The sequence below is a fragment of the Panthera tigris genome, chromosome A2 (genome assembly GCF_018350195.1).
Source record: "Panthera tigris isolate Pti1 chromosome A2, P.tigris_Pti1_mat1.1, whole genome shotgun sequence".
Classification (NCBI taxonomy): domain Eukaryota; kingdom Metazoa; phylum Chordata; class Mammalia; order Carnivora; family Felidae; genus Panthera; species Panthera tigris.
Genome location: NC_056661.1, coordinates 125,350,197 through 125,366,610, shown reverse-complemented (window position 1 = coordinate 125,366,610; position 16,414 = coordinate 125,350,197). Strand labels below are relative to the sequence as shown.

The 16,414-nt window shown below is 48.9% G+C and overlaps 1 protein-coding gene across 4 annotated transcripts in view; it reads right to left on the bottom strand.

The window, feature by feature from the left end:
- The window catches only part of EEPD1 (endonuclease/exonuclease/phosphatase family domain containing 1), a 147,266-nt gene that overhangs the window by 44,577 nt on the left and 86,275 nt on the right, over nt 1-16,414 (bottom strand). For all 4 annotated transcript variants that reach the window (XR_006212026.1, XR_006212024.1, XR_006212025.1 and 1 more), the window contains exons 4-5: nt 3,961-4,071; nt 143-277 (exon numbers count right to left, since the gene is read on the bottom strand). Coding sequence is in view for 1 of the 4 variants with exons in the window: in XM_042970024.1 (XP_042825958.1) it covers nt 143-277; nt 3,961-4,071 (246 nt within the window). In the remaining 3 variants the exon portion in view is untranslated. The remainder of the gene's footprint in view (nt 1-142; nt 278-3,960; nt 4,072-16,414) is intronic.

Here is a 16,414-nt window from a genome sequence, read left to right as displayed (position 1 = left end):
CTGACCCTCAAAGAGAATGAAATCAAGACAAAAAGAAGAGGCCGCTCTGGATCTCAGTTTAGAAAGGGACCCCCTACCCCCACCCCCCACCCCCACCCCCCAGCTTTTAGAAGTAGACCTTCACAGAAACATGGAATGGTACCTTGAACCTCGCAAGGTACGGGCTGGGACCCGTGGGCTTCCCATGCCCGTTGCCAGGTGAACTTTCCTGCGAGGTGGCGTCTCTCAGCTCCACCCCGGCCGCAGAGTCCCACAGGAATCCAGAGAATCCAGCCCCCTGCGGGAGAGGAACAGCTATCAGTCTGAATCAGGATTCAGCCCCACGCTGGGGGAAGAGGCAGGGGAAGCCAGGAGAAGATTTGGGGCAGCAGTGGTTGGTTCTGCACTGGGTCCTGAGATCACATGCACAGGGACTGTTTCAGAAACAAAAGCACACCCCCAAAGCCACAGCACGTTCCTCCTTGCCCCCAGCCCCAAATATCCCACGCTGCCAATTTCAGAGTTTTATGTGGAGCCAGAGGGGCCTAGGCTGTTATCTCTTTGGGGGTGAAGTGAAGGGAGGCTCCAACTAAGCACAGAATTATCTTTTTAATCATCACATCCCTATGACAGACACTCATATCCCTGTCTACCAGGCAGGGGGTCAGCTGCTCAGAGAGGTCAAGTAACTTCCCTAAAATCCCACAGCTGGTAAGCAGCAATGCTGAGAACCAAATAGAAGACTCTCAGCGGTAGACTTTGCTTACCAATTAGTGGCTGCATACAACAATCAGCACCTAGCAAATCCTCAGTATTTGCTGGATGAATGGAGGTCAGTGCTAAGAGTCACAGTGGTTTAGAAGTGGTCAAGGGCCCTCTGCGGGTGAACAGGTCTGCAGCCCCGGTGCAGGGCCCCATGAGGGCCAGAGAGTCGTGTCAGGAGTGTCCCAGGGCTTGGTGCTAAACGCTGCCATCTCCGGCTTCAGAATCTGCCAGCTTCTCACTGCTATCCCTGGGGGCCTTCTGCAAAGAGGAAAAGCTTCCTCTCCCACCTCACTCCAGCATCTAGAGGCTCTGCCGCCCGAGACTGGCAGCGGGACCCGTGGCATCGCTGGAGGGGCCGGTGGTGCTCATTGCGAAAAGAAAGGAAGTGACTCTGCACAACCTAAGTGGCCTCTGCTGAGTCCCCAGCATCGGCTGGACCCTAGCCGCATGCCTTGCTGGGCTCAGCACCTCAACTAGACCAACTTGTGTTGAGGAGGAGGGAAGGAACGAACAGGGAACTGTGTTCTGCATGCTTTGGTATTTATAGAACCATAGGCCTGCCCGCCCACTGGAGAGAGCACCAGCTTAAGAATCAGAAGAGCTGGATCTCAGGGCCACCTGTGTCACTCAGCTGCGGGACTATGGGAGCCCCCCCACTTTTCTAAACCTGTTTCCTTGGGTACAAAGTGAGGAAAACAGGATTTGCCCTTTTGGTTTGGGAGGGTTATCCCCCCTTTACTGCTTCTCAAGCAGTGGTGCCAGAGTAACCTTCCTAAAGTACCATTCAGATGGTCAGCTCTGCTGAAGAACCTTCAGTGGCTCCCCAGTGTGCACGACCCACTGCCCGAGGGGCCCTCCCAGTAGGTACCTTCCTGTTCAATGCGGCCCTTCACACCTGCTCACCCACGTTCCCAGCAGGACCGGGTGTTCCTGGGAGCGTCTCCCAGCCCCGGGACCCAGGAGGCCCCACCTCCAGAAGAACTGCTGTGCCTCTAAGCCGGGCCACGGGAGATCAGGTGTTAGAGCCAGAGCCCTCAAATGGGATTCGGGGCTGACTCCACCTGGTGGCGGCTAGAGGACTTTGGGGCAAGTCGTTTTGTCTTTACAGATCGCAATTTCTCATGTGCGGCTGTCCCTCCAGCTGTGGGGCAAGGACCCGAGAACTGAAGAGAGGCGCGTGGACGTCACTGCAGGCATGGGGCAGACGGCAGGTGCAGCTACCCCTCTCCCATCTCCGTCCCGGGTAGAGATCGAACGTGTGCCACTCACAGATACAATTTATCAAACAGTGTTTAAAGAATTTTTAGGTTATCTGCCCATATTTAAGATTCAGTAAATGTCGCATTAAAATCCAGGTATGTGCATCTTTTGAGAGACGAGAAGATTTGTCCACACGAGGCCCACAACCCTCCACGGCAACAAGTGCGTGGGCACAGCCTTGCAGCCTGGCACAGCCTGCCGCCTCACGTGGACGCTGCCAGGCCCTGGCCTGTGTGCAGTTAATAAAGCATTTCAATGCACATTATCTTTTTAAATCCTACAGCCACCCAGTGACTTAAGGAAGGGGCTATTGCTCCCATTTTAGAAATGAAGGAACGGAGGCTGAGAAGGTTAAGTGGCTTGAACTCGGGTCTCCTTGCAACGGCACACTGTTCTCCAATGGCCTTGATGCCCCAAGCAGGAGCAGGGTTTCCTGCCTTGTCCCTCCAACAGGCTGTGAGCTCCCGGAGGGAGGGGCTCTATCAGCTCAGGTTGAATCCCTGCCCTGGGCTCACAATGAGTGAAACAGGCAGGGCTGCGTCACTGGGTCTGTTTTTCTTACCGATGTCTATCTGGCGTGTAGCAAAGTGCCTGGCATGCAGTAGTAACCTTTCCAATTTTTCAGTGGACAAATAGTGTTAAATGGACTATAAGATCCTAATGAACCCACCTAAAAGATACTATTTTTTTAAAAAAGGCAAGGTGTGGGCGGGGCAAGGGGGGGTGCGCCTGGGTGGCTCAGTCGGTTAAGTGTCTGACTCTTAGTTTCGGCTCAGGTAGTGATCTCACGGTTTCACGATTTCAAGTCCCACATCAGGCTCCGTGCGGACAGTGTGGAGCCTGCTTGGGATTCTCGCTCTCCTTCTCTCTGCCCCTCACCCACTCATGCTTACTCTCTCGCTCTCTCTCTCAAAATAAATAACATTAAAGAAAAAGGCAAAGTGGTAGTGTTATTTCTATGTAGACTGAGTAGGAACAACCATGGGCTACAAAGGGAAAGACTAGACATGTTCCAAGTTGGCTTAATTTCCAGCCTATGGGGAAAGTACACTGGCTATCGCCTACAGTAACAATTTACACTCCAAAACATAAATCCCAGAGAAATAAGATTTATATCACCTTTTTAAGTCGTGGCTAAAAAAGAGAGCTTATTGTCAATAATTAACCAGATAACTTTAAGCCAGTATATATTTATAATTTAAAAGTTCCAAATCTCAATATCCCTCACATAAATGCTATTTGTGTGTTTATAAACATGTTGGATATACTAGAGAGAAAGAAATACAACATCTGCATTTATAGAAAAACTATGTGATGACACAATTTCCAACTCAAGATTAGCTACCAGAACTCTATTTTAAAATCTAAAACCCCACTAATGTCAAACATTCCAAATGAGTAAAAACCTCAGTCTTGAATAGATCTGTCAGAGTGAAAACATATCCTTACAGTGATTTACCCACAGCCACAGGGGAAATACCAACGAAAGAAGACTCAAAATTAAAATCTGCTCAAAATGTCCACAGAACATTTCCATGTGCACAATTTCTACCACCAAAAGCAAATGCTTCGCCTATGAATTAAGTGAATTTGAAGTTTTCAGTCAATGAACAATGGGCTCTCCACAAACTTGGCAGAGGATAGAACTGTGGCGACAGGATTAAGAGGACAAAGGACAGAAATACCCCATTTGCAGCCTTGGCTCCAGACAGGATTTCTCCTCTCCTCCCAACACCCCAAACCCCCGTTTCCGCCTGGGCAGCCGTCCATTCCCGATCGAAACATGAAGCAAGAACCAGGGCATTTTGCAACGAATAGCAAAGAGCTAAGAAATGTGCAGCAACACAAAATTGCACCAGGGATGTTGGCAAAGGAAAGTTTTAAATGTCTGTGATTAGGGAAAAGAAAGGTTTCCACAAAACGGAGATAAAATCCAAGTTTTGCAGACGAAGGTACCTTCTGGAGCGGCGTGGAGGGCATCTCGGCGACAACGGCCTTCCAGCATCCCCGGGGCTGCTTCCACTTGCGGATGTTGGGCAGGAGAGGCTGGTTTAGCTCCGTACAGAACTGCAAAGACAGAGCACAAGTTGGTGTGTGTTCGTACCGAAAGCACACCCAGCTGGGGGCAGCCGGAGGAGCCAGGAGATGCCTGAGCCTGACTCATCAGCCTTATTCAGAGGCTTGTCGGACTTCATCTCTGTTCTTAGGGTTCGTGAAGACGCAGAGGACTAAAAAACCCCACAAATTAAAAAGCAAACTACCTATAAACGCACAGTTATCACCGGGGGGGGGGGGAGGGGGCTCTCAGTTCATAATCATCAATTTGCTTTGTAGCATTCTAGCACAGATAGCTCAAAACAAGCTGTCAGAATCCTTTCGATCCTTGTAAAACCGGTGGTTTCAAGGTCCCAGGAGGGTCTAGATACCAAATGTGGAGGAAGGAAGAGGAATACGTGGGGGTCTTTTCTCCCCCGAGCCTAGCTCACAGGTGGAAAAGCCGCCCCCCCCCCCCATCTAGAACCACCATATGTTCGCTTTGATGCTCTTCCGAGAAGAAAGCCCTGCTGTCGTGGCTCTGACACCCCACGTGTGTTTATAGGCTGTGCTTCTTTTCGCTTGTGTGGCTCCTCCAAAATGGCATGGGAACCACAGAGGGAGTTGATCACCAAGGCAAAAGACAACCGCACCGGCCAAGTAAGTGAAGGGTTAACAAACTACGTGCTCCCAAAGAGGTGGACCAGCTCCTCGAACTCATGCCTCAGTCGCAAGCCAGCCTCTTGACGACGGTTCCTTTGAGGGGGCCCCAGCGTTTGTCATATTTGGGTTTCGTTTGTGAGATGCTCCAGCATCGGATTCCGCCCCTTCTGGGGGGACACCGTGTGTCATGCAAGGCGGAGCATGCCAGTCACCCGTTTCTGTGTCCGGCCCTGCAAAGTGAGTCTTCTGGCTCCCCTGGGCGCCTCTCCACCCCCTCTCCCGTGAGCTGTCCTCAACTAACCTCACTTCCCTCCACTGCTTCCGCTTACACCTCTGTCCCGAAGGCCCCCAAACCTGTACCTGCGGCTCAGATTTCTCTCCCAAGGTGTGAACGGCATTTCGACAACCTTTTTAACATTTCTACCTGAATGTCTCCACAGAACCACAAGCCCAACGGGGTCACAAAGGGACCTGCCGTTCCCCTCCCCCCATGTCTATCTCAGTTCCTGGTATTTCCATCCTTAGAGCTGCTCTGACTCGTCCCTCTCCTCCTCCGGCCTGGCCCACTGATTCCACCGCCTCATGGGTCCGGAGCTCCCTCTTTTTGTTCTCTAGTCCCATGGCCGTGGCCTGTTTCAGAGCCCCATCTTCTCTCACCTGGGTCACCAGCAGAGCCGTGAAGTCTTCCTGCCTCTCTGTCATTCAGTCACCCTCCATGTGTCCTCTGGGTAAGTTGTGATGGCCATGCTGATAGCTGCTATCCCTGTGGTTCCTAAAGTACTGCCCGGGGCCCAGGAGCTTCAACATCACCTGGGAGTTTGTTAGAAAGCCTCCGGCCAGGGTCTGATCCTAGACCGACTGGATCAGAAAGGCGAGTGAGGCCCGGTGACCTGTTGTTAACGAGCCCGCCCTGCAGGTGATTCTGATCCCTGCGAAGGTTGGAGAACTGCAGCTGGCCAGACCCTCACAAGCCTCTGCCCCAGAGGCAGGCAGTGCTGTGGGCAAACAGCTGTCAGCTGCCAGCCCTCTGCAGGAGCACCTCAGCTGCAGAGAGCTGCATTCCTGGCCCCTCCTGGGCGGGCCTCACGCTGCTTAGCTTTAAGAGGGAAGATGAGCATCCCTCCCTGGGCAAGGGAGGAAGCATGGCAGGAGGTCTACTTTAGATACGTGCCGTTCTCTCTCAAAATAAATAAACTTAAAGAAAAAAAAAGAAGAGCAGGGGCGCCTGGTGGCTCCACTGGTTAAGCATCCTACTCTTGATTTCGGCTCAGGTCATGATCTCACGGTTCATGAGATCAAGCCCCACATTGCACTCTGTGGTGACAGTGGGCAGAGCCTGCTTGGGATTCGGTCTCTCTCTCTCTGCCCCTCCCCAGCTCGTGCTTGCACGCTCTATCTCAAAATAAATAAACTTTCAAAAATCTTAAAGAAACAAAAAAGAGATGTGCTGTTCTTGGGGTTCTGCTTTACAGTAGACGGTTAAGTGTCTGCCTTTCCCTGATAGCAGATAACATAAAGAACAGAGACTGTACCCAAGTCACCTTTAAAAAAATTGTTTTATTAAGTTTATTTATTTTGAGAGAGAGAGAGAGACAGAGAGACAGAGAGAGAGAGAATCCCAACCAGCCTCCGCAATGTCAGCGCAGAGCCTGATGCAGGGCTCAACTCACGAACTGTGAGGTCATGACCTGAGCCAAAATCAAGAATCAAGCCCTCAACCGACTGAGCCACCCGGCACCTCCCAGAGTCGCCTTTATAAAGCTCAGCTGACACTGAGCACGGTGCTCCCTGACACTCACCAAGCCTCTGCTGGTGAACCAGGAAACGCCAGGGAAGACGGCACTCCCCAGTCCATGTATGACACACAAATTGGGGGGGGGGGGGTGGGGCGGACTGCTCCTTGCAGCTGATTATCTAAATAATTGCCTCAATTTTAACCTCACTTTGAGTTTGCCTGAGAAGTGTTCTCTTTAGGATTTGATCATTAGGGCTTTTATCGGTTCCCGACCATGGACAGTGTGCTATTCCTAATGAGGGCCTTCACCCCAGATGAATCCCCTTGGCCAGATGGTCTTGGCTGGAAGCCATCCTTGGATGGGAAATGAAGCACTTTGGAAAATGCAGCCGGAATGTATTGACTATAACTTTAGGGAATCTAGCGAGGAAATGGACTCCACAAAGAGTCCAATTTCCTGCCAGGGAATCATTTGCTTGCTGAGTGATCATTAGAGCTGAATCTGAAAATCATTAAAAAGGAGAGAAGCTCCGAATGCCCATCTGGTGCTTCGCTCTTCTCCACGCAGGGAGTCCCGCACCTGGCTGCTCACCCAAATCTCTCAGGATGCACCCTGGGGAGGCTCTATTTTTAAATACCCCCTCCGGTGATTAGCCAGCCAGCCACCCAGATTAGAGAACCCGCAGGACCCTGCTGTGCTGGGAACGGCAACATGTAGGAGCCACAAATCACATCTTTCCTAACCCTCAGAGAGCCTTCAGATACCTGAAGACAGGTGAATCTCCTGTTCACGCTGTAACCGCCAGCCCCACTTAAACACTCCCATTCCAGGCAACGCCACTGTGATCGGAAGGGTTAGCATGCGAAGGAAGAAGCGACACAGGCTTCCATTGCTCTCCATGCTTACGACTCTCAGAGAAGGCCTTTGGAGCCTAAAGTCAGCTAGTCAAAGTGTGATCATCGGTATTGTCTGGGAATTCATGAAACATGCATATTCCCAGGCCCCTCTCAACCTACTGAGTTAGTAACTCCAGGCGGGGGCCAGGTGATCTGCATTTTAACAGCCCCTCCAGGTGCCTTGGATACAATTTTAAAGCTGGTGTTATCAGATGAGGGAAAGACATTCTCCTTTTGTTTTCTATCTAAAAGCTTTTCTTTCGTGGGTAAACTCTAGGAGATTTAAGGAACCCTAATTCCTGACCTTTAAGGGCTACCTACATTTTGTACATCTGAAGCCTTGATCTTGATAACCTCTCTCAGCCCACAGAGTAGACGATCCCCCCGCTATGCCCTCTTATTCAGTATCTCATATTATCAGAGACAATTAATAGTTTAAGGAACCAGGGGGAAATTATTTATGGCTAGAAGCGTTCTATGCCCACATCTGCATGCACAGACCTCAGTGCTAGGTAAGGGGTAGGACTGTCTTCTATTTCTAGGGCTGAAAAAAGAATTGCCAGTTTGTTAACTTAGTTGACTGCACTACCAGTTCACAGCAACACTGAAGAGCACCTTTTAGATTCCTGCTACTCAGAGTGCGGTCCGTGGACCGTCAGCACTGACCTCACTTGGGAGTCTGTCAGAAATGCAAAGTCTCAGGCCCACCCCAGACCTACTGCCTTGAAATCAGCATTTTCTCAGGACCTCAGAGTGATTTACAAGCTTGGCAAGTTTGAGAAGCCTGCTTCGGAGCCTTCCTTGTTTTGTAGACATCGTCCCTATTACCTGCCCCAGCCGGCCTGCATGAGGCGAACACCCTACCAGTTATTCGTGAGTGAACTACAGCACAGAAAGGTTAAGCCATCTGTGAGTTTCCAGTCAAGATCACACGGTGGAGAAGAGTTAGAGGAGGGTCTGAACTGAGGTCTGCTTCCCACTACTCTATCTCCTGGCCAGGCAGGTATAAGAGACGGAGTAGGGCAGGCTCCCAGATGAGGCCAGCCCGCCTTACTGGACGGACCCTTGGGTCCTTCCTCCTGAAAACTTCACAGGAAAACAAAAGCAACCTCTGAGAGCCCTCCCTCTGAACTCTGCCTAAAATTGTTTTATTTAGAACAGCTGGTTCTCAAATTTTCTGCTTCCTCCCCATATCAGCAGGTAGAAACAATACTCTTCTAAGTAAAAGAGGCTCACTGGGGCAGAAAGGGTGGAAATGGGGGGTGTGTAGGGTTGGGACAAAATCTCCCAGGGAGCTGACCTGCACAACCCAAAACTACGACCCTACAAATGTATTTCTAGAATCCTGGGGGCTAGCCCACCATCTGCCTCCATCAAAATCACACTGGTTCTTGTTTTTAAAAGCACAGATCTGTGAACTCCATCCCTCACAGAATCGGAATCTCTGAGGTTAGGGCCAATCTGTGCATTTCTCACAGGATCCCCGATCAGCTTTGAAGCGTGAGCAACTCAGACAAGGCTCTGCAATTGCTTATTTTGCACTCAGCCTTCATATTTTTCATACCTGTGGTCTGGAAAGACAGTTTTCATTATTCAAAACAAACCTACCATTTCAGCTATCACCCCCACCCCGTGCAAGCATCTGACTGGGCCTCTTCTCAGATAATCCCATGAGGTAACACATGAAGGGAGCCCAGCGCACAGGAGGCAAGCGACAGATACTCGCTGAATGGATGAATCAGAGAGGTCTCCTGAGGATCCCACCTTATGGCTTCTCTCTCCCAAGATGAGTTACAAGAACGACCATAGGCTGGACTTGTTCCTCTAGCTTCAGACCAAACATGGGTGATATCGTCATTCTTTCACACCCACCTCACTACCAGCTTCATCAACACCAAATCCCCTCTGCTCTTTGGCTCAGCAATCATGGGACTCAGTGTCAGAGATTTTAACTCCAATCTACAAGATGCCCAAGGCATAGGCATTCAGAAATGCCAAGTCCTAAGAGAAAAGACTCTTGGCTATGTTTCAGATGTGCTGCGCCCTGGGTCTGCCCTGGATCAGCTGACTCAGCTTGTCTCTGCAGTGACAGAAGGGTTCCAAGGCTTGAGACCAACCGCGATTTGTTCGTGGACCTTTGGACTTTTTTTTTTCTTTCTTTCTACTCCTCCCCCTTCCTGAAATAAATATTCCTTGCTCATCCGGTCCTGAGTGAGAAACACAAATAGGAAAAGCAATCTAATTTCACTTGGTGGCCTGTCCAGCCACCACCAAGCTCAGTGGTCCTTTCGTCTTCCCCGTTCAGTTAACTTAAAATACCTGTGAGCTAGGTATTAAGATGTGTTACAGTGGTGCCCACAGAGTTAGCTGGAGACAGACTTTTCGGACTACTGGCAGGCATTTTCAAAAGCAAACTCCAAATGGCCACCCTTATCCTGCATCCTGGATGGTGGGGGAGGGATGTCCTCACTTGGAACCCTCTGGGTCAAATTTCCACATAAAGTTGCTTTGCTTTGAGTTGGTTGTTTTTGCTTGCTTTATGGATCCTGGAGGTGACCTCCTGGACAGTGAGTTTTCCACATGTGAACCGTTAGTTTTCTCTGCACACTCAATGACAGCTTCTGAAAACGCAGTATATGATGGCTAAAGCAGCACAGGTGAGCTTCCTTAAAAAAGATAAGTTGCCATCATAAAATAAAGAAGTCCCTGACTCAGACCATGCAAGGTCAAGAGACTAAACTTTCATTTGGATGCCACAGGCATGGGAGCAAATGACAGAGACAACAGTTTCTGTACCGTTAATTGTAAGCAAGGGCTTATCTTTGCCAGCATCTCCAAGGGCGGAAATGCCATGGACAATAATAGAAGCCAGCACATCTATGGGTATCTGTAAATGATCCCATTTGGAGTGAAACCAAAGAATGGTTGAGGTCATTAAAAAACGTCACTGTACTCTAAAAGAAAACACCAACGCAAAAGCAAATTACATCTCAGTATCAACTCAATAAGAACCATGTTTGGCCTTCTAAGTGTAACAAGCCTATTGCAAAGTTTTTCTGGGATATTTGTTTAGCCTTTAGAATGTTGATATTTTGAAGGTCGATGGGGCAGCCAAGTACTCAGTTACATTGCTTAGTTCTCCTAGGAGCTAAGTGCCTTAATGGTTATCAGCGGTCTTAATGGCCCTGGCACACCTCTTTGCAGAGCAAGGGCTCACACACACAGTATAACATGGACACAAAGCAAAAGCGAAAAGTCTTTCAACCTCCTCTTTGTCTCAATCTGTCCAGAAGAGATCAAGTTTGCTCGGTGGCTTATGCCCTATGTTCCCAAAGAGCCAGGATTATCATAGAAGAAAGAAGCCCCTGTCTTAGGTCAATGCAAACACAGGCACGTATCCCTGAGGGGAGACAGGTGCAATGTGGGACAGAGAGCAGTATAGGGTGAGGGTTCTCCAGGGCTCTGAGCACCTCTGACTTTACTGCTACAGCACTGCCTACAGGGCCTTCCCTACAGGGTCAGGAATCCGCAGAGGGGGAGCGTCGGTCATTCTCTCTGCTCCTTGGGGGCTCATTGAGCAACTACCATATTCCAACATTAAAAGGAAGAACTGGCCTTGGTTTCTTCTAGCTTCACAAGTTTCCTCAGTGGGCCACCTTCATGGGCTAGAAGAAGAGGAGGAGCTTTGAGACCCTAGGTCTTGGTCTCCCTATCCAGAAGTGCAGGGACGGGAGGAGATGACCCCGTCCAAGGGCATTTCCAGCTCCAAAACCATATGATTCTGGAATTCTAGGAGGCGAGGATGAGAAAAGAGGGAAAGGCAGAGGGGGGAGGGGTGAAGGAAGCGTAGGGAGAGGAAATACAAGATTCTCATAAACTCCTCTCTCCCTCTTTCTCTGTGATAATTGCTGTATGAACTCCATGGAGAAGCTGATTGCATTGAGAGGACACTGAACTGTCCAAAGGCCTTTCCCCCAAACCATGAGAGTGGATTCCACTCTTCCAAAAAACGGCATCAGCTTTCTTTCATGTCCCCTTGGCTCCACCCGGAAGACCCCTCACTAAACTGCCTGGAATAAGAGCATACTCTTAATAGGTAGTAATTTTAATAGGTTAAGTTTGGCTAAGTCCAACAATAGTCAGAAACACAGGTGGCCAGTAACCAACAGCCCAGTCAGCTTCTGAAACCTGTAAAAAAGTAAGAGCCGGAGGAGGAAGGGAAGGGCAGGGAAAGTAAGTGCCAATAATTTGACAGACACTTTTCACAGATTATCACATTTACTCCTACTGATAACCTTGCGAGGCAGGTAATAATGCTCCCATTTGACCCCTGAGGAAACCAGGCACCATGGCAAGGTCACTCACTGCCAGCAAGTGGGCCACGTGGGATGGGAACCGGGTCTGGCCAGCTCTAATGCCAAAACGCACAGAGGGGAGAAAGCTCAGAAAACAAGCCCGCCAACTGATCTAGGCGACGGTGTATGTGGTGCAGGCACCGTACCACACGCTTTCCAAATCTGGGGTTCTCTGGAACTGAGTCAGTTTCATCATCAGTGCCCCCGGGGTCCCGGGGACACAGAGTTCTGGAGAGGTCACCACATCAGACCACAGCTTACCTCCTGGCAGGGACCAGGCACTGGCGGGACATGCCCATTCTGTAACCTAGAGCCAAGCACTCAGAGCTTCATAAGGCAGCCCCTGCTCTAAAGCTCAGACCCCATCCTTCCTCATCGGCGGGGAGAGGCAGTGAGCTTACAGCCCCTTCATCACTAGGCACAGGGGCCACTTCCAGATCAGCTCCATGAACACGTTCTTTCCATGGGCACCCGAAAGGAATTCTGGGCGAGTGTTCATCCTTGTTTAAACATTATCATGCTGAGGAAGATCAAAAGCAAACAGAGACATTTCCTCAGCCTCCACAAACAGCTAATCATTATCTGCTTTTACAGAGTCAAGGGAAGGGACACCCATAGGCACTCCTGTCAACAGAACGCTGCTGGTTCTGGTAACCTCTCCTCTGTGTTCTCCCAAGTTACTTATCATGGGTTTCCTGAACAAGATGGTTAAAAATGACAAAGGTGGGGGGGGGGGCAGGTGCCTGGGTGGCTCAGTCAGTTAAGCGTATGACTTCAGCTCAGGTCACAATCTCGTGGTTCGTGGGTTCCAGCCCCACCTTGGGCTCTGTGCTGACAGCTCAGAGCCTGGAACCTGCTTTGGATTCTGCATCTCCCTCTCTGTCTGCCCGTCCCCTGCTCATGCTCTGTTTCCATCTCTCAAAAAATAAATAAGTGTTAAAAAAATTTTTTAATAATAATAAATAACAAAGGGCTAAAAAGCCTTTCAAGGACAATCAAAACATTTTTCTGCAAGGGGAACTGTAAAATGGAGAGCAGAGGGAGGGGGAGATTTCATAGAGGTGGAAGTTAGGTTAGGAGGAGACGGAGCCACACGGGGCATGGGGATCCCACACTGCCACACTGCCACCACCCTCACCACCATCCTCATCATCCCTCACTGTCGCCCTTCAGGGACACTTCCAAAGGTTCTCGTCTTCTCCAAAGGTCTTCGGATGTGAAGACTCTTCATCTCAGCTAGGAGCGAAGACTGTGATAGTTTTGTGGCTTTTTTTTCCCCTTCTCTTTAAATTGAGGCTTATGTCTGGATATAAACGAACACAAGCTCATTATAGGATAATTTGTAAAGTAGAGAAACACAGAAAAATCTAAGCAGAATACCACTGGGCAGGACAAGCACTGCCAACCTTTTGTGGATTTCCCTGCAGGCTATTTCCTATGGAGTTTGTTACTACATCTGTCTGTCCGTATAGATGCACACGGTTTTGCGTTCTGCTTTTCCTGCTTACCACTGTGCCACAGGATTACAATACCTTCTAAATTCACGGCATGAGCCATCTGACATGCTATGATATGGACAGGGCAAGCCATGCCACGGTGGTGGAGGTTTCATTACTTGGAAGAAATTTCTGCTTGAGGCTCATTTCATTTCACTGTCAACATCTTAAAATCACCTAACAAAGTAGTTGTAAGACCGATTCTACCCTCACCTGCTCAAAATGATTTCACCCACAGGTGTAAATAAAAATCCCAAGTTAGCATTTAAAATTATAATGTGTTCATTTTTGAAAATGCATCAGGAGGTCTTTGTTTATTTAAATATATATACCTGTGATAAACACACAGCAGTACAGGGCCCCAGAGTGCATTAAACCCCTGAAATGTACAATCAGAAGGGAAGTGACACTTTCTTTTTTTAACCCCCTGATATAAGATATGGGAGTTTTTAAAAATAGTTTCTTTCATCTTAAGATAAATAACTTTCACCTTTATTTTTTCCCTCTAGCTTTGTTTTTTAATAAAATAAATGTCTCTCTAGAGAATTTGTCCTGCTGTCCGTCTGTCTGTTAGGACCCTCAGGCATGTACAGAAGGTGGGGGCGATCGCCAGGTCAGAACTCAATGGGATGTCTACTCCACTCTGGTGCCTTAACCTAAGCTGTGATGTTAAATGGGGTCATGTTCATTATTCAAGGACGAGGTTAGGAACACAGACTCTAGAAAAAGGCTGCATACGTCCAGACTTCGGCTCTACCACTTATCAAGAGTTTTGACTCTGGGCAAATGACTATTCACCCGCTCCACACCTCAGTTTCCCCATCTGTAACAAGAGGACACAAACTGTTCCTGCCTTACCAGTTTGCTATTTCTTAATTTTTAAAAAACATGTATTCATTTTTGAGAGACAGAGAGTAAACTGGGGAGGGGTAGAGAGAGAGGCAGGCTCCAGGCTCTGAGCCGTCAGAGCCTGGAGACTGAATCGGAAGCTGGCTCCAGGCTCTGAGATGTCAGCACAGAGCCTGATACGGGGCTCGAACCCACAAACCATTAGATCATGACCTGAGCTGGAGTCAGACGCTTAACCAACTGAGCCACCCAGGTGTCCCTGCCATTTCTAAAGCAGGTAGCACAGGGCTTGGCACACAGCAAGTCTCCTGTGTGTTCTTGTGGCTGTGCTACAGATTGGGCCACTCCACCATGACAAGGCCATGGAAGGAGGGTCCCCGCCTTCAACTTTCCACACACGATGGCACAATTCTCAAAGCAAACCAGCTGAGGAAGTGAGCAGGGGCAGGGGCCAGGGCCAAAAGCCAACACATTGCAAGCTGGGACATAGAGACCACTGAAATACAGCCCTGCAGATACGGACAGAAAGACGAGAAACTAGTTGCTAATATTCTTCTCTGGTGAAGAGGAAAGACGATTCATGCAAGCATTCAATAAAAATGTAACAAGCATTAACTGTGTGTGTATCCTGGGTCAGGCTCTGGAGCTATAATGGTGAGCATTAGAAACATGGTCCCCTGCCCTCCCCGTATGAGGGGCAGGGGGTGATGTAAGCCCACTTTAAAAAAATAATTATATTTATGATACTTTTATTGAGGTCATTCTAGTGCCAAGTACTGAACACACATGAATTCATTTTGTTCTCAAAATAGCTTCCTAAGGTAGGTGTTATTATGATCCTCATTTGATGGATGAGAAAACAGAAGCACAGAGAGGCTAATTAACTTGCCCAAGATCACACAGCCAGTAAGAGGCAGTGCTAGCATTTGAACCCAGGCAGTCTGACTCCAGAACCCATGTTCTGTGCATAGCCTTCTTTTGTTTCTGTCGACACAGTTATTAATCAAATAATCATCCACACACAAAACTGTGGCTGAGACGTGGGCCACAAAGGAGTGGTTCCAGGAGCCTGTGGCATCCATGACAGTGAAAGTGGGGGTGGGGGTAAGACGGGTTTGACTTAGTCAGGGACGGCTTCCCTGAAGAGGTGATGCTTGAGCTCAGAACCCAAGGATGAGTCAGAGTTAACTGGTTAAAGAGGAGGGGAGAGCAACCCAGGCAGCCAGACAGCACATGCAAAGGGCCTGTGGTGGGACAGACATGGAGAATTTGTAGGACAGAAAGGTGAATGTGGCTACAGCACAGAGGATGAGGGGCAGAATGGTGAAATGAGCCCCAAGGGATGTCAGAGCCTGACCATGCAGAGCTCTGTCTGCCCTGAAGGGAGTTTGTTCTTCCTCCTGTGAGCAATCCTAAAATTGACAGAGGGCACAAAGAGATCTGCATTTTTACACGGGTGTAGAGCTGTAGTATACAGTGTGGGCTGGAGAAGGGCCGACAGGCCGTAAGACATGGGGACAGCTTGACTAAAAGGAAAGTAATCCCAGTCTGAAAGATAATTAAGAAAGAAGCATAACTTGGCTTTAAAAAAATGAAAACAGGTACTTAAACCAATACGACCGAGTACGGGAATATTCACAGCAGCACTATTCACAACAGCCAAAAGACAGAACCAGCTCAAATGTCTGTCAACCAATGAACAATAAACAAAACGTGCTGTATCCATACAATGCACCACCAGCGACCCACAGGAAAGGGATGACCTATTAATACCTGCTACGACATGGGTGAACCTCAAAAATACACTGAGTGACAAAGCCAGACACAAAAGGCTCCAAATTGTAGGATTCCATGTACATGAAATGCCCTGAACGGGCAAATCCATAGAGACGGAAAGCAGACCGGTGGTTGCCAGGGGACGAGAGGAAGAGGATACTAGGTTTCCTTCTGGATGACGAAAATGTCTTGAATGAGACGGATGTGATGGTTGCACAACACTGTGAATGTAGTAAATGCCGTCGGATGACACACTTTCAAGTGAACTCTGCAATGGTTACTTTTTTGGTATGTGAATTTTACATCAATAATAAAGAAAGTGAGGGCACCTGGGTGGCTCAGTCGGTTGAGGGTCCAACTTCGGCTCAGGTCATGATCTTGTGGTTCATGAGTTCGAGCCCCACATCGGGCTCACTGTTATCAGTGCAGAGCTCACTTTGGATCCTCTGTCCCCCTCCCTCTCTGCCCTTCCCCTGCTCGCTCTCTCTTTCTCTCTCTCTCTCTCTCTCAAAAATAAATAACACATTTAAAACAATACTAAAGAAAGTGACTTGGACAATGAATTGGATGTTGAAAGTAAAGCAGAGGAACCACTCTGTTCATTC